This window comes from Monosiga brevicollis, genomic scaffold (genome assembly GCF_000002865.3).
Source record: "Monosiga brevicollis MX1 MONBRscaffold_21 genomic scaffold, whole genome shotgun sequence".
NCBI classification, from domain to species: Eukaryota; class Choanoflagellata; order Craspedida; family Salpingoecidae; genus Monosiga; species Monosiga brevicollis.
The window spans coordinates 118924-143916 of NW_001865058.1; the positions used below are offsets into that span (position 1 = coordinate 118924).

The 24993-nt window shown below is 55.3% G+C and overlaps 5 protein-coding genes across 5 annotated transcripts; 3 read left to right on the forward strand and 2 right to left on the reverse strand.

The window, feature by feature from the left end:
* Positions 1 to 2088: 2088 nt before the first annotated feature.
* MONBRDRAFT_27690 (uncharacterized protein) lies at positions 2089 to 4837 on the forward strand (the record flags this gene model as incomplete). The annotated part of the gene is made up of 5 exons (XM_001748092.1): positions 2089 to 2423; positions 2587 to 3499; positions 3638 to 3921; positions 4050 to 4588; positions 4674 to 4837. 5 exons carry the CDS (start codon positions 2089 to 2091, stop codon positions 4835 to 4837), a joined length of 2235 nt encoding a protein of 744 aa, XP_001748144.1.
* Positions 4838 to 7507: 2670 nt separating this feature from the next.
* Positions 7508 to 9407, forward strand: MONBRDRAFT_27691 (uncharacterized protein; the record flags this gene model as incomplete). The annotated part of the gene is made up of 4 exons (XM_001748093.1): positions 7508 to 8716; positions 8861 to 9002; positions 9089 to 9192; positions 9291 to 9407. 4 exons carry the CDS (start codon positions 7508 to 7510, stop codon positions 9405 to 9407), a joined length of 1572 nt encoding a protein of 523 aa, XP_001748145.1.
* Positions 9408 to 9957: 550 nt separating this feature from the next.
* MONBRDRAFT_21637 (uncharacterized protein) lies at positions 9958 to 12087 on the reverse strand (the record flags this gene model as incomplete). Its single annotated transcript, XM_001748181.1, has 9 exons — positions 9958 to 10070; positions 10152 to 10185; positions 10270 to 10368; positions 10482 to 10579; positions 10694 to 10778; positions 10895 to 11031; positions 11122 to 11162; positions 11241 to 11457; positions 11814 to 12087. 9 exons carry the CDS (start codon positions 12085 to 12087, stop codon positions 9958 to 9960), a joined length of 1098 nt encoding a protein of 365 aa, XP_001748233.1.
* Positions 12088 to 12236: 149 nt separating this feature from the next.
* On the reverse strand, positions 12237 to 16343 carry MONBRDRAFT_10377 (uncharacterized protein; the record flags this gene model as incomplete). Its single annotated transcript, XM_001748182.1, has 11 exons — positions 12237 to 12401; positions 12481 to 12582; positions 12696 to 13738; positions 13834 to 13974; positions 14077 to 14170; positions 14254 to 14313; positions 14426 to 14623; positions 14747 to 14912; positions 15013 to 15351; positions 15463 to 15680; positions 16065 to 16343. Coding segments are annotated over 11 exons (2805 nt in total), but the record flags the coding sequence as incomplete, so codon positions are not given.
* A 1306-nt stretch (positions 16344 to 17649) lies between these two features.
* Positions 17650 to 19828, forward strand: MONBRDRAFT_33553 (uncharacterized protein; the record flags this gene model as incomplete). Its single annotated transcript, XM_001748094.1, has 7 exons — positions 17650 to 17858; positions 17956 to 17982; positions 18082 to 18223; positions 18340 to 18486; positions 18649 to 18694; positions 18818 to 18924; positions 19031 to 19828. Exons 1-7 carry the CDS (start codon positions 17665 to 17667, stop codon positions 19826 to 19828), a joined length of 1461 nt encoding a protein of 486 aa, XP_001748146.1. The 5' UTR covers positions 17650 to 17664.
* Between the last annotated feature and the right edge of the window lie 5165 nt (positions 19829 to 24993).

The following is a 24993-nucleotide window of genomic DNA, read 5'->3' on the forward strand; positions in this document are numbered from 1 at the left end:
TGTGTGTGTGTGTGTGTGTGTCTGTGTCTGTGTGTGTGTGTGTCTGTGTGTGTGTGTGTGTCTCTCTCTCTGTGTCTGTGTGTCTCTGTGTCTGTGTGTCTGTGTCTGTGTCTGTGTCTGTGTCTGTGTCCGTGTCTGTGTCTGTGTCTGCGTCTGTGTCTGTGTCTGTGTCTGTGTCTGTGTCTGTGTCTGTGTCTGTGTCTGTGTCTGTGTCTGTGTCTGTGTCTGTGTCTGTGTCCGTGTCTGTGTCTGTGTCTGTGTGTCCGTGTCCGTGTCTGTGTCTACTATAACAAGATGGTGAATAGGGGAAACGTTGCGTTGGTCTAGGGCGGTTTACAGCACCAAAAGACTGTTTGGCGTTTTGAGTGTCCCAGACACGACGGCAACAACACGCTTGTGTGACACCACCCCCCCGCGCCCCCCATCACATGCATGCACGCACAGCAAAGCGCAATTTCTCAATCAAATACGCACCACTTTTCACGGTGAAATGCATTCAAATTCACGACCTGCGAATGCAAGCGACCCTGACGAACGAAAAATTTCAAAGGTGTAGCACGCTTACATGAGCAGACCAAACAGGTGTAACATATGTCAGACTTTACACAACGTTCACTGTATCACTTATCACACTTTGAGCGCGTTAATTTGAGGATTGAAACTCACGGTTTGGTTCTCTGAGTCGAGAGCAGGATTTATTGGCTTCTCTGGTTTTAGCTTGTTTTCATAGTAGAGTGTCGTTCTGCGTTGGCTTCTCTCTCTGGCTCGTCACAGGCGAGCAACGTCTTCCTCTGGTACGGCTCCTTTTGTTCTTCGGCTGAAACGGCTGACAATTCACTCGTCTCTTATGCCCTCGCGCAAGACGTTCGTTCTCTCTAAGTTTCAGCCAGCCTGACCTCAATGTCTCTTGTTCAAGCTTAAATATCAAGCCGAATTACGCTGTGAAGCCGCATGATGAGCACCCATCTCTGACTCAATCCCTCTAGACCCACGCCTCTCTTCGTCCGACCCCCGTGCTCGCCCACACCTCTGACGGCCAAACCCGTACCGGGCGCTCTGCTCCTTCGGCAGCGCTCCTCTCCGACCCTGCCGGCTGCCATCGGTCTTTCGAGCGACCCCGCGCCCGATCATCCTGTCTAGCCGCGCCTGCCTCGCTGTATTCATGCGACGCTATCCCTCCTCTCTCTCTCAATACCTCTCTCTACGTGAATGCATCTTCACGTTTCTCTCTCTAAGGATCTCTTGCATGCATTTCACCTTGCCTCTGTCTCTGACTCTCCTCATCTCTTCCTCCAACTCTCTGACTCTGTCTCCCTATTTCCGTCGTTCTTTTCTTCTTCCTCAATTCTCAAGCAGCACAGTATATCCATCCCCAACGTCTCTCTGCGTTCATCTCCGTGTCCATCTCCATCTCTGTCTCGCTGTCTCCCTGTCTCCCTGTCTCTCTCAGTCTCCGGCTGAATCGTTTCCGAGCGAGAGAGAGAGCGAGCGAGAGAGAGAGAGAGACTTTTGATCAATCGTCTCTCTCTCTGTGCGGCCGCCTCTTCGTCCCTGCTGTACCTGCGGTACCTGCTGTACCTTGTGTGCCTGCGTGTGGCCGTGGTGTCGTTGGGATACGGTTATCGTACTCCCCCCCTCCGGCCCCATCCTCACAGTGTGTGAGGCGCCGCTTGGGCCGCCTCTCGTGCACGCGGAAAGAGCGCTCCCTGCAGGTCTCTCACCTCAGACGGGTCAGGCCCGAGGTGCTGGCACCCCGGTACACGACAAGCCACGGGACTGCCTTTTTCTACTTCCCCCATCTTCCTGCCCTCCTCCTGCTCCTTCCTTCCTTCCTTCCTTACTTCCTTCCTTCTTCTGCTTCTGCTTCTGGTTTCCTTGCTCGTCGGATTCTTCCCGACTTGTGGCATTTGCGGGTGGCAGTGCTGGCTCGCTGACCTCGTGTTGCAGTGCCACGACCGTTTCTTGCCTATGCCTCGACGGCTCTGGCATTGGCCGTACTAGCCCACGCCCAACCAGACCCGTCTTCCTTCAACTGGTCCTTGCCGTGCCCTTGACTGCCCAGCGCACCACGCTGGGGCCGCGCTCGCCATGGATTGGCCCACGACCTTTGTGGGCAGCGTGCCCGTCCCCAACATTGTCATTGACGATCCCTGGCACAAACCAAACCTGGAAGAGGAGACGCTGGTCGCCATCAAGGAGGCCCGCCGCCTGCGGAAGGAAGCCATCGCCATGAAGGTCCTCGTTACCCCTGAAGCCCTGTGCGGTGAGCCCATCAACGGCGGCTCCCCCGTCTACCAACCCATCGGCAAAATTGTCTACGTCAATGCCCACACCGAAGGCGCGCTCAAAAAGCAGTACATGTTCACCTTTGTGGCCAGCGATGAAGGCACCCGCATCGGCGGCCCTCATGCCACCTATACTTGGTGCGCTCGCTTTCCTAAAATCTTACCCCCCACGCCCCCTTCCCGCCCTGGTCCCCGTCTTGCGCCTTTGCCTTTGCTGCATCACCCAAACACCCTCGCATATCTCTCTTTTATACCCAACCGCTTTTCTCACCCTCCTCCTCCCCCTCTCGCCTCGCCGCAGCTTTGTCTTCAAGTGCAAGTCAGACACAGACGCCACCACCCTGGCCTTTGCCACCGCTCGAACAATGGCGACCAACGCCCAACGCCGCGACAAGGTCATGGCCCTTCGTCAACAACCCTTTGACACCATCTCACATGAAGACAAGGAACTTGCCGTCCGCTTCTGGAATGCCAGCAGCCAGCGCATCCACCAACTCGAAATGACACAGGACGGCAAAATCAGTGGTCCGCTCAAGGTCCACTGCCAAGCTGACGCTACCGCCCGAGCCATTGTCAAAGTGGTTCGTCTCACCAACTTTGTGTGCGGCGACGAACTCGTCCACCTCTTGGCCGAGAAATTCAACCTGGGCGAGATTGACCTCGAATCTTATGCCGTCTTTGACACGCGAGACACGGGTGAACATAACATGCTGGCTGATGACCAGTCCCCCATCTCCGTCGCCATCACCCTCATGGATCCGGCCGAAACGACCTTTGTCTTTCGCAAGCTCTCCCCAGGCCTCGTTCGCATGTCCAAAGCCCCCTCCAACAAGGGCCCCGACTCGCATGTCGACGCTGCCGCCCGCTCTGGTGACAACTCGAGCACCCGCTCTGGCGATGCCCTAAGCGAGCATCGACAAACTGGCCCCGCCGTCCGTCGATCCTCCCTCGCCCTCACGGGCATCGGAGGCGAGACCTCAACCGACGACGACGTGGCTTCCCCCCTTGGTCCTTTGCTTCCTTACCACCCGGATGACGAGGATCTGCTCCTGGAAGTCATGATCACTCGACAAAGTGGCTCAGGCCTTGGCTTCAAGCTGACGCCCGCCTATCTCTTACAAATGTGTATCGCTTACAGCTCTATCCATCGGGGCAATGCCGCTCTCAAGGGACTCTTGAACAAAATTGCCGAGAAAATTACCGGCGTTGTCACGGTCAGTTCCCGCTTTCAGGTTCCTTCGAGCCTCCCCATCTCTATACTCTCCAAGTTTGTTTTTCTGTTTTGCTTTTTCCTGGACCTCTCATTACTTGCTTGCTTTTTTATTTTTTATTTTTTCCTTGTCTTCTTGCAGCGTCACCCGGACAGCAGCAACATGCTGCTCTTTTGGGCAAGCAACACCTTGAAGCTCATGGGCGCGCTGCTGCAAGACCCGGCCGTGTTCCGTGTTTTGGAGAACAGCGCCAAACAACGCCTCGATGCAGCGGTGGACAACTGCCTCGAAGGCATTGATCGCTGTGCCACCCGTGGCCAAATTCCACCAGAACTTCAATCCGCCACATGGACAAATCGCAGCGAACTACGTGCCGTCATTATCGATTACTACCGCCAGCTTGACCAAAACATGTCGCCAGATTTGTGAGTCGCAGTGCGCTGCTCTTTGTTTTTTAAAGTTTTGTTTTTTCCTTTCATCCCGTGAGCGGATGCCCCTGAAGCAGGCTGTCAATCTTGCCTGATGATGCTTGCATGCCGACGTGGTGTTCTAGGCTACGCGAGGTTGTTGATCGCATTACTCGGGCAATGCCATCAACTAACAATGATGAGGAAGGCGCCGAGGACCAAGGAATTTCCGTGGGTGACACTACACAAAGGCTTGGCTTTTCCGCCGCAGCTGGCAACAATCCCCTCACCTCAACCCCCGTTCAAAACAAGGCCGGGGATGCTCGAGCCGGCCCGCCCCAGCAGCCGCCGAGCTCCCATGGTCATTCCGCTGCCCATGAAGATGGTGCATCGTCAACGGCAGGTTCGACGGAGAACGGCATGCCACCGCTGCCGGATGAGTGGGAGGAGCTCATCGACCAAGAGACCAAGCATCGGTTCTTTGCCAACCACAAAACGAGGCAAACATCATGGACTGATCCGCGCGACAAGCTCGTAACCGTCAACCTGGTCAAGGGCAACAAGGGCTTGGGTCTTGGCATCAGCGGCGCCAAGCGCACGCGAGATGGCAAGTTTGTCCTGGGTATCTTTGTCACGTCCCTGGTCCCGGGCTCGGCTGCCGACGTGGACGGCACGCTACGTGATGGTCAGTCGTCAACGCATTTTGCCTGTGACCGTCTTCCTATGTTTTGGCCCCTCAACCTGAAGGCTCTCACAACGGTTGCTTGTAGGTGACGAAATTCTCGAGGTGAACGGGCATAGTCTGATTGGGGTTAGCCGTGAGGGCGCCATCGAGTTTTTGAAAAAGGTCCAGCTGGGCGAGACCATTACTTTGCTTGTGGCACAGGAGCCCCGGGCAGATCTGGTGGATCAGCTGCGGCACACTGCATTGTGATAATGCCTTTCCCGTCGTCCCAGTGTGTGTGGACGTCATGACCAGCTTTCAATGCCCTGCTCTTTCCTCGCGGAGCCGCCCTGTGTCTCTGTGTTGCACCCTTGTGTGCAAAAGGGCATGTGGCCTCCAAAGGCCCTGCAGCGGTTTAGATTGGTGCACCGGGCCGAGCTTGTGTGTGCCATTGCTCCATTTCATCTATCGAGTTGAAGGTTGTGCAAACTGTGTGGTCAGGCTCCCTTTGGTTGTGCTTCTTGATTTGCCCGTGTAGCTGTCGAGAGTTGTTGAGCTTTGGAGCAACATTCAACCTGACCCCTCTTGATCGTGTGCTTCTCACTTGTGACCTGCTAGACTCCCCCCTTCTGATGTTTGTTTCCACTCCTCATGGGTGAATGGCGTTGTGTGAATTGAGGATGAATAATAAGAATAATGTTGCTGAGAATGCTCTGGGAACAACATGACACGACCGTGACGTGCAATCTCTTCAGAAGACGTTGGTGTTGAATCGAATCAGGCGGCAAGTGCGCGCAGCGCATTGAGATAGGGGCACAGGCGGGCAGAAAGTCAGCATGGGCATCAGCCATGAGGGCGTTTCATGTTAAGACGCCGCAAGAGTTGGGCTGGATCTGTTGGTGTCTGCGAGGGCTGTGGCGCGCTGGACATGGCCACATCGTGGGCTCCGACCTGAGGGGCGAGGGGCGAGCTCTCTCTCGGGCGCAGAGCACTGTTGGAGTGGTACGCCGTCGCGGTGGATGGATGAGCTGCAGGGTGTTGCTGCAGCGTGGCCTGGCGTCGGCGAAATGCAGCGGCTCGTAAAGCAAAAGCTTCTTGCACGGCTGTGGGTCGATAGCCATGCGCTTGAGAGTCGGGACTCATCACAAGCCGCGGGTCAAACTGCGCGACGCAAGCGAGCCAAAACAAGAAGACGGGGGGGGGGCGGGGGGCGAAATGAGACACGGCTACGGCGCAAGCGTGGATAGAGACGGGTGACGAACCCAAGGTGACCCAGCAATGACGGGTGACTGTGTCGGGGAGTCTACATCCACTTCTCGCCATCTAGGTGTCGACCAACGGGTAAGAACAAGATCGGGCGATCGGCGCCATGCCGGTCGGCAGCGCAAGACAGCTATGTGGCTGCATGGAAGCAGGGGTGCTCACCTTTTGGTTCTCGGCGCGCCCCAGTCCGAGGCGTCGCCATGGTCAGCGGCACGCTTAGCCTCGGCATAAGGCGTGTGGCTGGCCCTGGCTTGGTGAGCAGTGAGGGTGGGGAGGGACGGTGGATGCCCTTGAGAGGGTACCGAGCTGGGGTCCCAGCGATGAGGGATGGGAGCGGGAGTAGTGGAGGCGCCAGGCTGCGGGACACTGGCCCCATATGATCCAGACGATGGGTCAGCAGCAAACGGTGACCACCAGCCGTTGGGTGTCGCCATGCCGTGCCTCCCTACCACGGGCTTGACCACGCGTCTCTATCCAGGTCGGCTCATGCCTTGTCCAAAGACGGCAGTAAACCGAGCAGAGATGTCGAGGGCGCACAATCATTCGAAGTGAGCCTCGGTGCACTGCAGCGAGTCTACGCAGCGAGTCTACGCAGCGAGTCTACGCAGCGACTCGACGCAGCGACTCGACGCAGCGACTCGACGCAGCGAGTCTACGCAGCGAGTCTACGCAGCGAGTCTACGCAGCGAATCTACGCAGCGAGTCTACGCAGCGACTCGACGCAGCGAGTCTACGCAGCTCGCCGTGCAACGACAGCTGCATTGAGCAGAGTGGAGCCTCACGATGGCACGGCGGTACCTGTATTCATAAGCACTATCGCTGATGTCACCAATGTCGACGTCTGCGCTCGTCGTACACCAGTTGTTGATGAGAGCAGATGGGAGCCGTCGTGGCAGTGTGGCAGTGTGGCAGTGTGGCAGTGTGGCAGTGTGGCAGTGTGGCAGTGGCAGCCAACAAATACAACTTGAGTTATCACGGGCAGTTGTAGCACCACCTGAGAGCCGCAGCAGCAGGCAGCAATGACAGTGTCAGTCGATCCTGGTGTAAGAACCCCACGTCAGTCCGTCCGTCAGTCCATGGTCACTCAGTCGGTCACTCAGTCTCTCACTAAATGTAAATGCAACGACACACACACACACACGCACGCACACACACACGGGCACGGGCACAGCACACACACACACACACGGGCACACACACAGATACACGCACACGACCACAGACACACGGGCACCAGACACACGGGCACCAGACACACGGGCACCAGACACACGGGCACCAGACACACGGGCACCAGACACGCATCCGAGCACACACACACACACACACACACACACACACACACACACACACACACACAGACGAGGACGTACGTTGAAATTTTGAACAAAAACGTTGTTGACCGTTTCTCTCTCTCTAAACTCTCAAACTCTCTCTCTCTCTCTCTCTCACTTTCTCTCTCTCTCAAACTCTCTCACTCTCGAACTCTCTCAAACTCTCTCTCTCGAACTCTCTCAAACTCTCTCTCAAACTCTCTCAAACTCTCTCTCAAACTCTAACTCTCTCTCAAACTCTCAAACTCGCTCTCACAAACTCTCTCCCTCTCACTTTCTCTCACTCTCTCTCTCAAACTCCCTCTCTCTCACTTTCTCTCTCTCTCTCTCTCACACACACGAGATGGAGGGGGCGGCGGCGGCGGGTGAGGGGGTGAAGGTGTCGTTTGGGTTTGCCAAGAGCAAGCCCTCGCGGCCCAAGCAGGCGGTGGCTGGGTTGGGGGAAACGGAGGAGACAGAGGATGCCGACCACCAGAAAGCACAGGGCGATGCCATTACCGAGTTTACGCGTGCTGGCGCTACGCTGGCACAGCCGCGTGAGGCGCCCAAGGAGGTGATCATCCCCTTGCTCAAGGTGAATCAATGGCGCACGGGGGACGCCGAGACCGGGGCGGGGACCGGGGTCGAGGGCGACGAGGAACCCAAGGCCGGCGTTGGCAAGGCTGCCACCGACGTGAATGACGATGACCAGCGGGCTTTGGCGGCGTTGCAGGCTGACGCCGACAACGTGCAGCAGGGTGAGACGCCCGCAGACATTGACGCCATCCCGCTTCTCATGCAAAATCGTGCCCCGGGCACCGAACGCCTTGATGATGCGGAAAAGTTCAAGCGCGACATGCAACTCCGCCCGGCCGAGCTCTCCCTCCAAGAGTATGATCGTGTGCCCATTGAGCAATTCGGCACGGCTATGCTGCGCGGCATGGGTTGGCAAAAGGGCGAGGCCATCGGCGGTACAAACAAGGGCCTCGTTGAACCGATAGAGTTTGTGCCCCGACCCTCTGGCCTGGGCCTCGGCGCCACCCGGGACCTGTCCCTCAAACCCGATCACCGATACCAACGCAAAGCCATCAATAAACCCGGCGAGACGCATCGAGAAGTCGCGCAGCTTGCCGGCAAAGTCGATGCCAGTGGCAAGGTCCGCCACATCCGCGGTGTATCCGAGACCTTGTACGAGAAGGAGGACCTCACCGTCAAGCGCGACCGCCGCGTTCACATTGTCCAAGGCCCCCATCGTGGTCAGGTTGGAACCATCACCCGCATGTACAATCTTATGGTCGACGTTCGCTTAGCCAGCAGTGACACTGTCGTGGCTTGCGATGAAAGCGCCGTCAACGTTTTGCCCCGTGCCCAAGCGCGCACCGTATGGGCTGCCATCGACAAGGGCTACTCGCCGCGCGAGGCCCTTGCCCGTGCTGGCATTGAACTCCCCCCCACTAGCTCCTCCAAATCAGGTCGTGATGGCTCTCGCAAGAACGACACGAGCCCTCGTCAGAGTAGCGAGCCCCCCGCCAAGGCTTCAAAAACCTCTTCCCGCCACCGTTCCAGCCGTCACGTAAGACCTTGTTCCCTTCCCTCCATACATTCTCAATTTCCCACGTGTCCACAGTGGCCGCTCGGACACAAACCGATTGCTTGACTCTCAGGCATCGCGATTCTCACGCCCTCGCTTGTTCCTTCGTCTGCTTTCCTTGGGCAGACGTGGGTGGTGCCAGATATTCGGGTGCGGATCGTCAGTCAAAAGTACAAAAAGGGCAAGTATTATAACGTCAAGGCCGTCGTCATGGATGTGCTGGCCCGCGATCAAATCACCGTTTCTACAGAGGGACGCCTCCTCGAAGGTAAGACTTTCGATATCGTTCCTCCAACACCCCTGGTTGGGGACGTGCACGCGCGCGCATCCTTCATCTCATTGCGCCAAAATCAGACCTTTACGACAGTGAGCTGGAAACAATCGTGCCGCGTCAGCCCAAGGCACCTGTCATGGTGCTACGGGGAGAGTTTGCAGGCCAACGTGCGCGCATTCTGGAAGTAAGATCACCTCGCGCCCTTGCGGACCCAATCGCACTCCTTCGAAAGCAATTCACCACTGCTCGCTCTGGTGCAACCTTCTTCCAATCTCTACCCAGCGCGACTCCAAGCAAGAATTGGTCACGGTCCAATTAGCGGATGGTAATGTTGCTGCTTGCACCTTCGATGATGTTTCCGAGTATGTGGGACAGAGTGGCTTTGAAGATTGGGAGTAGGCGCTGTACGCCCTCCCTTTGCCCCACGTCAGCCATTGACTTTTAAATCGACTACAAAGAGTGGGCCCATTACCTGTCTCGAAATCCACACACTTGCACTTCCTTGGCCCGTCCCGAAGGCTCCATTCTGACAAGCCATTGTCCATGGTGCGAATCAATTCAAACAAGAGTTTTGGTGCGGTATTATTCCTTGGCACGACGCGATGGCCAGGTGCAAGAGAAAACATCTCAGGAACATAAAGACGAGTTGAAACATTCCTAACCCTAAACATGGGCCATCTTAATGTCGGAAGGCAGCGGCAGGCCTTGAACGATTGTGGACCGCCGGTACTTGCGCTTGTCCACGTCATCCTTGTTCAAAATGTCCAACGCCCGGGCACGGCGCTCGCGTTGCGACCGCTCAATGCCATCTAGCAGGGCGTCGTTCACAAACATGCCACTGTCTTCGACCATGCGCCGGAAAAGCGTGTCTGGGTCTTGCAGCAGCAGCACGGGATCGTCGTACTCAACAATTCGGCCTATTTGGCAAAGAAAAAAAATATCCTCCCTGTCAGGCAGGTGGCGGATAAGTCCCGTTGCAGTGTTGCTTGTACGTACCATGGTCCATGAGCATGATCATGTCGCAATCCATCACCGTGTTCAGACGATGTGCGATCGTCAAGACTAAAACAACACCAAGCACGGGATCAGCTTTCAACTAAAAACACCAGCCTGCAAAGACCGTAAACAAACACGGGCACTCACCCGTGCAGCCCGCAAACGAAGTGCGAATTGTTGTCTGTTTGCAAGAAAATGAAGCAAAATCAAGTTATTAATCATTCGACGACCGCCAATGTGACGAGTTAAAAACGACAAGACCTACTTGGAGGAGGCTATCCGTCTTGCTATCTGTGCTACTACTGGCCTCGTCCAGGACCAAGATGCGCGAGTTGCGCAGCAGCGCTCGAGCCATGCACAAGAGCTTTAACATTGTTTAAATAAGGAACCCCACAAAAAAAAAAAAAAAAATGAGATGGTCACGCAATAACACATTGCCCTGCACCCTTGTGCGTGATTTTGACAGCCACCGCTCACCTGGCGCTCGCCGACTGAAAAGTTGTTGCCGTTTTCGACAACTGGCGCATCCAGCTTCTCGGGCAAACGACGAATGGCATCCCGCATATGCGCTCGCTCTGTAAAAAAACCCCCAAAACACGATATGAAGGTAGATTGGGAGAAAAACAGATTGTTGCTGTGCGTGTGTGCCAAAGCTAAGACTTGATGCGTGCTTTCATTGCAGTACGTACCCAACGCGGTCCAAATTTGCTCGTCCGCGTAGACGCCAAAGGGATCCAAGTTGTAGCGCAGCGTGCCCACAAACAAAACAGGTTCCTAACAGCATTATGAAGCGTTCCACGACTGTTGTGAGAAATTAGGTGTCGTGCCACAAAAACGATGGGCCAAAGGTCCAAACGAAACAGGGGGGTTGATTTGCGAGCATTGCGGACCTGAGGGATGATGCTCAGGCGAGAGCGCAACATGTCCAACTTGATGGTGGAAATATCGAGGCCATCAATTAGAATCTGGCCCGCCTCGAGCTCCAAAAGGCGATATAGCACCTGCGTCAGCGATGACTTGCCCGCCCCTATTGCGATCATGCCCAGCAGGATGAGAAAAGGCCTGGTCAAATATGGAGCAATCCTTTTTGAGAAGAAGCAAGACGAAACACCCGTACCAGTGCGGCCCACGATGCCCACGTGCTGTTGCGGCGCCACGCTATGTAGCACGTCGAAAGGTCAAGCTAGTGAGCAACCCTGAGGCAAACGGATCTGACACACGTGCACCTGCACATACCTGAAAGAGATGGACTTGAGGACCGTCTCGAGACCTGCACGATAGCGTGCAGACACGTCGCAAAACTCAACCTGGCCCTCTTCCGGCCAGTTGGTGGGGGGATCAACGCCGGAAAAGTCCTCGTGCGGAGTGCTTTTGATCGTCTGTTGCAGGCGTTCCACAGAATTAAATCGGCCCTCGACCTCGGCACTAAGACGCGTGGTGTACTGAAACATGCCTAGATGGAGAGAAAAAAAAAAAAAAGCAAATGCAATTGTGGCAAGCAAAAAAACAACTCAAGACATGAGTCGTCACAGGGGCATTGCTTTTCACCTTTGTGCAAAGTCGTACCAGCCATGGAAAGAGCATATGTAATGCTGAGGGCGGCCTGGGCCGGGTTGATCTCGTCGCGTAAAACAACGCTTGTAATGGCCGTCGCCAAGACAATCAAGGTAGTGGTGATATCCAGCCGCAGAGCGAACCAACGCGAGCAATAGTAGAATCCAAAAAACGATCTGCGACGCAGCTCAAAACGCACTTGAGTTCTGCCGTGTTTGGTGGTGCCAGAGGGAAGCATCAAGCGCGAGCGAAAACAAAACAAAGGCTTGGCTACAAACTTGGAATTAGTGGTGAGGCGTGTGACAAATTCGTTGTAAAAGTCGTCCTGCTTGCGAAAGGCTGCAATGGTGCTCAGGCCTTGGAGCGTTGCAGAAAGATGGGAGAAAAGGGGGCTTCGGCTAACGTTATCCAGGCGCTTGATGTGACGTTGCGTCGGGCGAAAATAGCGCACGAGCCAGAAGAAGAAAGTAAAAATGGGTACCAAGGCAATCAAGAACCACGGGAAGACATAGGCAATCAATACGAGCATCAACACGATTTGCGCCACATTCTGCGTGAATTGCTCGCCCAGAAAAGGCAAGCGCTGCAGTACAACAAGGACGGCAAACGGTGCAAACCAACGAAGAATGAGTAGTTGTTGCAGGGTGGGGTCTGGATGCAGCAGAGAAAAAAACGAACCGTATCAACTTCATCCATATCCTTGCTGAAGCGATTCAGGAGGCGACCGGTGGGAGTTGTATCAAAAAAGGACATGGGGGCACACACAACGGCGCGAAAGAGCGATCCGTGCATGGCGCTGGCAGCGCGAATGGTTTGCCGGCAGTACATGTAGCCACGGACAACCTATACACCGTAAAAGTGAGCAGTGCTTTCTCACAGCAAGACAACACTGACAGCATGGAGCAACAAGCACATGACTCACTTGGAAGACCAGCAATGCCGCCACGGTCATACCAAAAACCAGTGCATATGTGTCCAAATGGGGATTGTCTGCAACACTGCCCGTCGTGCTGGTTCCATCACCCTGTACACCCCATGAAAGCAAAAGCGATGAGTCAAAGAAATGCCCTACGATGGCATCAAGTCCAGAAATGGGCGTGCCAATTCCAAGCGCTTCCAAGAGCGGCTGCCACTTACACGACGGATCCAGTAGCTGAGATAGTAATCACTGAAGGTGCGTGCAAACATGGCAACAAAGAAGAGAAAGATGATGAAGGAAAAGAGCCAGATGCCACCGGCTGCGCGAAAGTAGTCCGCAACCGTGCGCCCCCCAACGGAGCCACGGCCCGTGTCTTCTTCTTGCAGCAGTTTGGTGCCGAGACTTTCAGGGTCACCCAGGCGAAGATTGGGATCGGGACGCAAGCGCTCCTCGTGGTCTAGGTCATGAACGGAATGACGGCTACCCCTGTGATGCGCAGGGGACACACCCAGGCTTTCACGACGGCGGGCCACAGGCTCATCCTGCAGGTTGATCGTGAAGTCGGACGTTTCCGTTGTAACCGTGCCGTGGCGGGCATTTCTGGAACCATGGTTAGCTTGACCGTCAGAATCAGTCACCTGGCGCATGTGATGCTCCACCAGGCTGGCAAAGTCTCGGTTCGTGTTCATGAGCTGGCGGTAGGTACCCATGTGCACACGTCCCCCGTGCAGAAAGAGTACGCGATCGCAGCGACTCAGGTGCTGCAGCTGATGCGTGACAAAAAGCACAGTTTTTTCGGCGAGCGTTTCGCAAATGGCGTACTCAAAAATGTGCTCACCCACGTGCACGTCGACGGCGCTGAGGGGATCATCAAGCAAGTACACGTCCTGGTTGGCATAGAGCGCCCGAGCCAGGCTGACTCGCTGCTTCTGCCCACCAGACAGGTTAAGCCCGCGTTCGCCAATAAAGGTCAGGTCACCCGCCGAGAGCTGGCGGAAATCAGCCTCGAGCCCTGCGGCAAAGACCACGTTACGGTAGAGTCGTTCATTGAAGGGTAAGCCAAAGAGGATATTATCCCGTAGGGTCGAGGATTGGATCCATGCCTGCTGGCTGACGTAGGCCACGTCGCCGTCAATGTGGGCACGACCAACGTCGTTCATCACGAGCGTTTCGGCAAGCAGCGTGGCCAAAAGGGTGGATTTACCCGCCCCCACAGCTCCACAGCAGCCCACAAGTTCGCCGTGCTTGATGCGAAAGTCGACTTGACGCAAAATGATGGGGAGGTTCTTGGGCGCAATCGTGTCCGAGGGAGCAGATCTTCTTCTGGGCTCGCATCGGTTGCAATGGCCGCCTCACCGGCGCGGTAACTCGCCTTTCGCGATGCACGCTTGGAGTTTTTCCGCTCAAGGGCAGCGGCGGCCTTTGACTTGGGCTTGGGCGGCAATCCAGGCCATGCAATATCTGCCGTTACAAACTCGATGGCCAGATCGTCGCGTGCTATGGGGCAGCCCCCGCCCAAATGGCAGTGTCCGTGAGCCACAACACATTCGCACACGGCTGCATTGGCAGCTATAAAACAAGGGGCGACCAGAAACATACGAGGGGGCTGCAAGGGGATGCGTTCGTTGTTTTGGAGCAAAAACTTCTTGAGACGTTTGACGCCCTGCTTGGCCTCGGCTGCCGCTTTCACGCCCTGCAGTGTCATAGCATGAGCCGGACGACCGGGCGTCGTCGTGGGTTCCAAGCAGCATACAAAGGCAGAGGCGATGGACACACCATGGGCAAAACGGCCAAGGAGAAGCGCAGGACGTTGAAGAGGGCTTGCACGGTGTACACCTGGTGGCGGAAAGCAGCGACGTGAATCAGGAGGGTGGCCATGGCGCATGTGACGCAGACACCCAACACGGGAGCATGCAAGGCGATTGAAATGGTCCGCAAGTACACGTACCTCATCGGGTTTGAGCGTGCCCTCGGTATAAGCCTGAATCAGAAAGGTGACAAGCGCTGCCACGGCGGGCATGACGGGCACAAGGGAGACGGTGATGCTCTGCCACATGGCGGCGCGACGGAGGTAGGTAGCCTCGGATTCACGCAGATCGTCAACTTTATGGGAGAAAGAGCCCTCCCATGCATACATTTTGATGAGCTGTGGACAAGAGTGGAAAAGCGGGCGCCGCCGAGAAGAAAACATGAGTGCCAATGCAATAACAGCAGTAAGTCAGCGGCATGTACGATGCAAATTGCATGGCGGCAAGGACGGAGGTCGGACCTTGATGCAGGACAAGATTTCATTCATGAGGGCCACGCGAGCATCTGTGAAGGTCATGGCCTTGCGACGCAATTGACCGGTTTGCTTGGCAAACACCACTTGAATGGGAATCATCAGGAAGAAAACAAAAACACGGGCCAAGGCAGCGGGACCCAGCACAAGGGAGCTGGATAGGCATCATCGATGCGAGTGGGCGGAGGCATGAGAGGAATGGCAATAGTATGGTGTGCGGCATGTCTGTCGGTGCAGGAGAAGGATATTCTGACCTGGAGACCATGACGGCTAGGCCAGTGACGAGGGCAATATAGATAAAGGCCGAGAAGACGGCGGCATCATGCACTCGCTGGCTGTCGTTGCTGCAAATGTTGACGAGTTCGCCGACCGAATAGCGGCCGAGATCGCGCAGACGCAGGGACTTGCGATACACAGCACCTGGGAGGATGATCAGTCGATATGAGGGCATACGGGTATGCAAGTGGAAAACCGCAACTTCATTGGGACAGGCGAACAAAAGGGGGTCAAGGGCTGACGCACAGAAGATGATGGCTCGAAAGGAAACGGCATAGCGAGAGGCCGAGAACCAGTACATGTTGACGCAGAGAGAGCTACGGGTGGGGGTGGGGGGGGGGGTCGTGCGGAAGCGTGAGCCGGCAACGTCGGCTCGGAACCAGGGAGGACAGGCGGGACACTAGAATGGATGCGATTCCGGGTCGTACCGCAGAATTTCGCAGGCGGCGAGGGAAAAGGCCAGCCCGATGCCGTAGCCGACCGAGTCGGTGTAGGCGCCGTTGTCTTGGAGGTAGCGGATGAGGAGATTGAGGACATAGAGGGGGCTGAAGAGGGAGACGATAATGAAGAGGGTGGCGACGAAAATGGCAGTCAACATGGATTTTTTGTAGCAGCGGAAGAGCACGCGTGGAATGGAGGCGTCGGCCTGTTGCACCAATGGCAGAGAAAGAAACGGGGAAGACGAGCAAAAGGGTGTGAGAAGATGCAGCTGGTCAGGCGCGGGACCTCGCCCTGGGAAACAAAGGGGGTGGGCAGGCGGAAGAACCAGGGACGGTCTCTGAGGGGCGTGGTTGAGGGGACGTACGGGGCCATATTTCTCCAATTCCTGACTCCATGCTTCGTCAAAGCGACGGGAGGCGGTCTATTAGAGAGGGGGGGCAGAGATGCAAAGACGGATTATATCGGGGACGGGGCAAGAGCTTAAGGAATTGACGAATTCTTCAGGCACCAAACGCGATCAAAAGGGAGAAATTTGGCGCTCGAATGGACCGAAACAGGTTTGAGGTTCAAAAGGGCGGAGGTGGCTTACCTCTGGGTTTTGCTCATCGGGGAGGGCAAAGACATCGTCAGCAGTAAAGAGGATGCGGCGGCCATAGGAGACGAGGGGCTGGCACCAGGCGTAAAGCATGTAGCTGACGAAGGAGGCTTCGGTGATGACATCGCGATTGGCGTGCTTAAAGGGGGGCTCATCGTATTTGACCTCGCCATCCACGGTCAGAACGCGACGGCGGAGATTGTTTCCAGCCGGTGTGTCCTGTTGCCCGTCGTTCTGGCTCGGCGGAGCCTGTTCATTGTCGTTGGACGCCATCCCGGCGAAGCGCGGGGAGGCGGGGGCGAGACAGCGGAGCGGCAGCTGGCAAAACGTGCTTGGCTGCTGCCACTACTCCAACGCCGAGTGCCCGTACCCGCGTGCCCGTACCCGTGCCTACCGTGATCCAACGGGACCACACGCTCTCCAGCGCACGCCAACTCAGCCCTAGGAATGCATTCACGGGGACAACAGTTGATCGAGGCGCAGTGCGCGGCGAGTCGGAAAGTGTGCTCGGCGCTGCCAGAGAGAGAGAGCCGAAACCGGCGAAGAGAGAGTGTGTGAATGAGTGTTTAGGGCGAGAGAGGTATTGTGCGGCGAACGGAGTTTTCAGAGGGAGACTGGTAGATGGCGTTCATGTCAGAGAGATGCTCTTTAACGTGAAACTTTGTCTATGGCTTCTCTAGCTCTTTACAGAGGTTTTCTAAATTCAATGTGCTTAAGAAGAGAATAGTAGATAGTGTCAGAGCATCACAGAGACGCTTCACAAAGTACAAAAAGTGTGCAGAGACACGTCCCGTCGACGTCCCAAAGGCCAAACGGTGCAGAGCGACACGTGTGTGTGGGTGTGTGGGAATTCAAAGCGTTATCCTGTGGGTTTTGTGTGTGTGTGTGTGGGGAGTGATGTCAGACAGAGTCAGCATGAGTGGATCCACACTACTTCTTTCCACGCGTGGTATTTTACCCCTTTTCCTTTTTTGACAAATCTGATGTGGTATTTTAGCCCCCTATCAAGTTATGTTAGCCACTACAAGTACATCCGGATGTAAGTGCAGTGCAGATGTTCGTCAAAGTGTGGTATTTTCACTTTATCATTGCATTCATTCTCACATGTCAGTCACTGTCCTCTCGAACTCTCTGTCTGTCTCTCTCTCCTCTCTCAATCCCTCTCTCTCTCTCTCTCATTTCTCTCTCTCATTCCTCTCTCAGGACTCTCTCATCTTCAATGCGCATCATGATCATTCTCTCTTTCTCAAACCGACCAAACCAATTCATATTTCTCTCTCATTCCTCTCTCTCATTCCTCTCTCTCATTCCTCTCTCTCTCATTCCTCTCATCCCTCTGTGTGCTGTTTTTCATCCTATCTCTCTCTATTCTTTCTCTAAAATTTAATACTCTCTCTCCTTTTTTCTCAACTCAACTTACCCTTTTCTCCTTACCTTCCCCTTTTCTCCTTACCTTCCCCTTTTCTCAACTTACCTTCCTCTTTTCTCAACTTACCTCCTCTTTTCTCAACTTACCTCCTCTTTTCTCAACTTACCTCCTCTTTTCTCAACTTACCCTCCTCTTTTCTCAACTTACCCTCCTCCTTCCTTAACCATGGCCGAGGCGGTGCATGCGCTGGCGCGCCAGCGGTTTGAGCGGAAGAAGCTGCAAGAGGCCTGGCGGAAACGACCAGCTCGGGTACAGGTGGAGGACACGGGGCGGCAGTATATGAGTGCCGAGCACACGACCGGTGGTAATTACAACATCTGGTACAACCGTGACTTTTCTGAAGGTCGCCACCGACAAGTGTACGTGGCCCAACCCCCTCCGCATGATGATGCCCGCCTTTGCATCAGCCAGCTCACATGCCCCTGACTGCTTTGATGTGCCCTCAACTTGGATCAGCGATCGTGGTCCAGCTGAAACGCGCTGGTGAGATGCCCTGCCCCAGACCCTTTATCGCCACCGCCGCCACCAGCGTCATGATTCCCGCTCCTTGGCCTCACACGCAACCTTTTCCACTGATTATAGTGATTCCGCCAAGGACGCAGGCCGGACACGCGGCTCCAACAACTCCCAAGCTTACCTTTGCTATCGCTTTGCCCGAGGCTGCTGTCATCTCGGTGAAAAGTGTAGCTTCTTACACGACATTCCCTCGGAGGAATTTGAAAAGGTGTCGTTCCCCTCTATATCATGCTCTGGTTTCAGAGCGCCGACCCCCGCACCCTCGCACCCGCGCACCCTTGCTCACTGTCACGCCCACCATATGATATGCTCCGTGGTATCCAGGACATTCCCGTCAGCCGCGACTGCTTTGGGCGTGATCGCCACGAAACCAACCGTGATGATCGCGGCGGCGTCGGCTCTTTCAGTGCCACCCCCCAAGTTCAGCGCACCCTCTACATCGGTCGCGTCGGACGAGCCGGCAACACACCGGTACTTGACGCCGTTGTTGTTTTCCTCTTCTCTTCTTCTTCTTCTTCTTCATCTTCTTTCCACCACACACGCTCTTCTGTCCTCTTGCCGCCTTGGACGGTCAACCGCAGACCAACCCTCACTTGTTGTCTTCGTGATCCCATCACCATGTCCCATTTGCAGGAAAACATCCGCAAGCATTTTGGCGAGTGGGGCGAACTTGATGACGGTCCGAACCCCCAACTGGCAATGCCCGTCTCTGCTCCACGCACATTCATGTGTACCCGTTGCCATCTACTGCGCGCAGCCTCACGACTCACCACCATTCCTCCTTGGCCGTTCCACTTTCCAGTGCGCTGCTTTCCCGATCGCGGTTTTGCCTTTGTCCGTTATCACCTTCGCACCGCCGCCGAATTTGCCAAGGTGGCCATGGCACAACAGGCCGTGTCCGGCCGTGACGTACGTGTCATTGCTCAAGCCCGGCTCTCCCCGCACCGGCTCTTGCGCTCATTCACGTCACCCGCTTGCTTTCGACTCCGCTTCCCCGCAACCACCTACTCTGTAGGTTATCAACATTCGTTGGGCCAGTGAAGATCCCAATGCATCCGCCTACAACAAACAAATGGAAGAGGCCCGCCAGCAGCTTATCAATGCAATAGAAAACAAGCTGGCTCATGAACAAGACGCCGCTGCGCAGGGCCCTACCCTCGCGCTGCCCGAAGGGACAGATCCGCAGGCACTTCTCGAACAGTCCCGGCAACGCGAAGCGCTTGCCATGCAGTGGGCCGCTACCTATGAAAATTACGCTCAGCATGCTGCTGACCAAGCCGTGCAGGCTCAAATGAACACGGCCGCAGCTGAGGAGCAGAATCAAGCAGCCGCGTCTTGGAACTCGTGGGCCACGTACTACGCCAACCAGGCTCAGCGTTGCAAACAAGGTCATGTTCCCGACCAAGAAGAAGTGGCCACCTTCTACCAAAGCATTGGGCAGGAAGCCCCTGCAGCCAGCACTGCAGCCAGCACCGAAGCCACTCCGGCCACCGCCTCCACTGCAACCCCAGCTACTACGGACGCAACTGCCACACCCACCGCCGCCATCAGCACCAGCGGCTTGCCCCAACACCCAGGCTACCCACAGCAACACGCGTACCCGCCTGGCATGGCCGCCTACTTTTACCAGCAACAACAGCAAGGGTCTTATGCTCACCCCAATGAGGCTACACAGGCATCATCGGCCGAGAGCGCCGAAATGACAGAGGCTGAACAGCGAGATGCCATGGCGGCCGTGGCAGCGGCCTTGGCCAGCGCAGATCGCGGTGCCCAGCCCAGTGCAAAACGTAGTAAAGAGGACCCTGTGTCATAGGCTTTGATTGACAGTACCAACACTGCAAACTCATGCTCCCCCTGCACAATTGAGCTCTGTCAAATCCCGTTGATCGATTGATTGGCCCGTTGTTGTACCTCAAAATATCAGGCACATTTTCTCTACCTAACCCCCTTCCGCGCACGTACACGCACGCATACACACATGAAGATACCATAGTGTTTATTATTTCTTTAATAAGATGCCACCTCGCCAGTTGGCACGGGGGGGGCCACAAGCAAGGGAGCAGATCGATCACGGATCTGGTCCTCAGAAGGATGGCGCAATAGCTCGTGGGCCGAAATTTGACCCAGTTCCTGCAAGACACTCTGATACCATGCACCACAAACACATGCAGCGCATTAGCAAATGCCTCTGTGGAAGCATTGAAATACTCAAGCCCGACATACCTGCCACATGCTCTGGCTGGACGATTCAAACGCCGAGAATATATGTTGTGCAGAGCGAGCTGACACATCCAAGCTGACACAGCCACAAAAATTCAATGAGTACCCGAAGCCCAGCTCAATTCCCACGACTGCACCCCGCACAGCAACATACTCTTGCAAGCTCTCTGCTTCGCTTGGATTGACTGCATGCCCAACAATTGACAAAAGCCGGTGAGTTTGAACGCAGCCTGGCACATCGCAGCCAAAACCCAAACCAAAAGCGACACCGAGCCAAAGATGCAAAGGCAGAAAAAAAAAAGCAAAACTTGCTCTTTCTTCTCATTTAATGGTTGCCAAGAGTGAATGAACGAGAAGAACCGACCTGCATCCAGTGTCACATCACTGCAGACAGTCTCCGCTCTGCCATCGGGCTGAATTGACCACGGCCCACTCAGCAAAAGCGGATGAAGTTCATCACCCGGACATTTGGCAAGATAGACATGACCCACACTGCGGCCCAAGCACCAAGCCTACACGAGTTCACCATGACATGAACAATCACGCTGGGCTCTATCGGCCGAAGATGGGCGGCTCGACAAAGAACTGCTCACCTTGTGATCGGGATTGTGAAAAATGTAGGCCTCCACAACGTGGTTGGGACAATCAGGGAGACTTGCGCTCCACTGAAAAAGAGGGCGCACTTCGGTGAGATTGGTCATGGGCCCATGCAAAACACCAGAAGTCCAGTTCAGCGGCAGCTCGCCAATCTGCGCCGACATGATGCACAAGAAATGGCACAGTGAGCTTGACGCACAAGCAGAAATGTGTTGAGGCAATACCAAGGCGGCATGCGTTCCGGTAAGAGTGCACGGGCCTGGTGATATCGCCCGCAAAAGTCTTCCAAGGGCGACGGCAGCCCACGCAAAACCAATTCTATCCATGCCAAATCCTCGTGAGAAGGAGCGCAACGAGCCCTTGACTGGGGGTCGCACCATCCACTTGATCGTACCGGAAGGCATGCTGAGGTCAATGCCGGCAATGCGGGCGTCGAGAAGGCGTTGAATGGCGCGGCTGCGAGCCTCTTGCCGTGCCGTTTTGCCGTGGTTGTTGATGAGCTCAACATTGGCATTGTGTTGCAGCAGCAAACGCACAATGTCCGCATAGGACCATTTGGCCGCTAAATGCAGGGCACTGTTGCCTCGGGCCGACTAGTCAACGCAAACACGTTACCAACCCATTTGTGAACGCGACGTCAATACGAGCTGGCGACAGTGTCCAGCATTGGCAGCATTGGCAGCATTGGCAGCACAGCACCATTCAAAGCGATGCACAAACGATATTGCTGACCTGCAGAGAAGGATTTGCTCCGTACTCCAGCAAGCGCTCCACACACTGTGTGTGACCATTGGATGATGCAGAGTGCAGCGGCGTATGACCGTTGGCATCCTGCACGTTGGGATTGGCGTCGTTTTGCAAGAGCAAATCGACCAGCTACCAAACACCAAATTATTCAGCATGAGACGTGGCATCAAAACATTAACCGCATCAAGTCTGAAAAGTGACTGCGCACCGTGAGGTGATTGTACTGGGCAGCAAAATGCAGCGGCGTATGTCCCGAGTTGGTCTTGTTCTGAACACGAGCACCGCACTTGAGCAGCCAAGCGGCTAGGTCGTAGCGGCCCTGCTGGCATGCACAATGCAGGAGCGCATAACCCTCCGTATTGCAGGCATCGACGGACAATGGCGTCTGCACACGACGCTCACACTGAGAGCACTGGCACAGCGGATCATGACCAGCCGGACGCCGATGCTCGGTAAAGCCTAGCCGATACTTGAGCAACTGTAGGTCGTCCTCGGTAATGGCCTCAAACAGAAGCTCAAGCTGTCGCTCCGACGCTAGCACGGGAGATGTGATGGGATCCTCGTCGTGAACGCCAGATAAATCGGACCGTGACAGCCGTTGACGAGCCTTGCGCTGGTGGGTATCAAGCGAGTCCCGTCGGCTGCGCAAGACATGAACAAAGGTAGAGCGGATGCGTGAGCTGAGTTTAGTCGGCTCCCCAAGGCACATCGCTAACCAATCACGTGTACGCACTCTGCTACATTTAAGGATGGAAACGTGACAGTTTTGGTGGGCGACTGCGGTTGCTTTGCAGAAAGGGCCCGCGCCCGCATGGCGCTACCCGATTGGCTCGCCACCAGTGAGCCGCTTCGTGACAGGCTTTCCACTGATCCCAACAGTTCTCTTGTGATTTGCTGCAGACCATAAGCGCCCCGTCAGCGGGCCAAGCATGGCAAACCGGAGGTTGGGTGGCAACACAAGCCGCAGGCCAGCAACGTACTGGTGATTGGGCCACCTGCACAGGGGTTTGGTTGCGGTTGTTGCGAACGGCAATGTTGGCACCTTGCAACAACAACTGCTTTACCAACCTGTTGTACCAAGCCTTGGGTGAGACAGCGATGCGTGGCCTCAAAATATGACGTTGCAAATGGTCGAGGCATGCAGGGCTTACTCATCGTAACCGAATCGCGCAGCTAGATGCAGGGGCGTATCACCCTTGTAGTTGCGTTGATTGATCCGTAGTGACACTGGGTCATGCCACATGACCGCCTAAGGCGGAAGGTGCACCCAAACATGTTCAAGGAGTGTGAGAGCAACAAAGGTGCCAGCAATCCAATGCTTGGCCAAGCAGTGACGATGAAGCCGATGGGCAGAGACGAGGTGATCATGAGATGCAAACCTTGGCGCAGCGCTCATGGCCGTTGCGCGCACAGATGTGCAAGGGCGTGTCACCGTTGTTGTCTAGCGATATATAGCGAGGCGAGTCACGAGGCCAAAAATCAACGCAGAAGGGGAACAGGCTCGAGCAATAGACCAGACCATCACCCGAGCGATCATACCCTGTGCTTGAAGCGAAGCCTTGTGCACGAGTAGCAGCAGCACACAAGGCGCCTGGTCACGCCGGCAAGCCAGGTGGAGTGGTGTGGCGTTGTGGTAATCTGTTGCGTCCACAACAGCACCATGATGCAACAATAGCTGGCAAATCTCGTTGAACCCGAGATACGCCGCAATGTGCAAAGCCTGCCGTTCATATGGGTGCAAAAAAAAAAAAAAAAAAAAAAAAAAAAAAAAAGACATACGGATGATCACAAATGAACAGCAACAAGAAAGAAGCATGCACAAGTTGCCTCGCGCTGGGTACGCCGGACTGCTTGACCAACCGTGCGGCCTTCTTGGTCACGAGAAAACACGGTAGCTGCAGATGGGTCCTGTTGTTGTTCTTGAATCAACTGCAGAGAAACACCACATCCAGAATGACGTTGAGCGCCAAGTCATGATTTGAGGCCTGGCAAATCGAGTCGTCTCATCATACCTTGCTGCAGTTGGGGCAGGCACAGAGAGGATGACAAAGCTTGTTGCCGAGGTCTTCAAGGTGAGATGTGAGCGATTGATGGACGCGTTCGGCATCGCCCGTGGCAATGAGGGCGAAAAAGCTGGCCACATTAAGTGCTAGGGGTTTGGACGAGGCACCTGTGAGCAACACACCGGCGAGCCAGCACTGCCATCGCAGCAGCAAACCAGAATCAGGTGGCTGACCTCGGCGGTCCGGCAACCGGCACAGCTCGTGGCGATACGGAATCACTTGGTCCACATCAAGCGTGCGCAGGTACTCGAGTGCAGCTTCAAAGGATGTCTGCGGGAGCAATGCCAATCCGGTATGGGTGAGCGCAACGAGGTTGCCATGCGCCTGACCCTGGCATTGGTGCATGACAGCTCAGACCAGAAGATAATCGTGCATCTGCGATGGAAGTGCACCCAAATGGAACTCGCGTATATACACCAAATTAGCGTTCCAGTTGACGATTCGGGCTCTGTTGTTTTGGGATCGCAGAGGACGACGTGAGGTGTGAGCAATGACAAGACACGTACAAGCGCTGCGGACTGCGAGAACACACCGAGTGATGAGGAAACAAAGTGCAGGCACCAGCTCGTCAGCACCAAAGGCCATCGTGCCGTCCGCGTCGGGCGAAATCATGAGGTTGGCTACGGTTTCTTGCAAGCAATTGATCTTCTCCAGAGGGCATGGAAGGTGAGTCAGATCGTTGACAATCCGCACGGCTCGATCAAACGAGCCCAATAAGGAGGTGTTTCCGCCCAGTTGGTCCAACTATGATGCGCGTGGCCACAAACAATGCATGAGGTCTTCGAAAAGCTCTTGGTGGGGCCCTGAGCAATCAGTGATAGTTCATAGTGCAGCACGAAAAAGCCAAAAGACAAACCGTAACAGTTGTGAGATTTTGGGCTGTTTTGTTGACCGCAGCATCCTATGAAACGGTTGGTTAAAACACTCAGCTGTGCGCGATTCGGAAAGCATCGACGGCACTCTTGTTGTGAGCACATGGCCAACCTTGGTTGCCAGAGCTGCGACCATGGGTGGGAAGACTTGCTCGTAAATTGCACAATTAACCACGCTGCAAGTGCAGAGGCACGTCATTATGACCAGATTAGGGAAAGACATCCATGGGCACCCAGCAAGCCGAACGTGCGAGCGGGTGAGGCGCAGCAGCGACGAACGTGTCGAGGGCAAGGAGTAGATGCTGTTTGTAGAGGGGGTCGGCTCGGGCTTTGCGACGGTGTACACCGTCGCTCAACATGTACTGAAGCGCCTTTCCATATAGGGCTTGCGTCAAATCCTAGTGGCCCAGTTGCGATGAGCTTGAAGAGAAAGGAAACAGACGCTGGCGCTACTCGCGAAAGAGTCGTGTGCCCAGAAA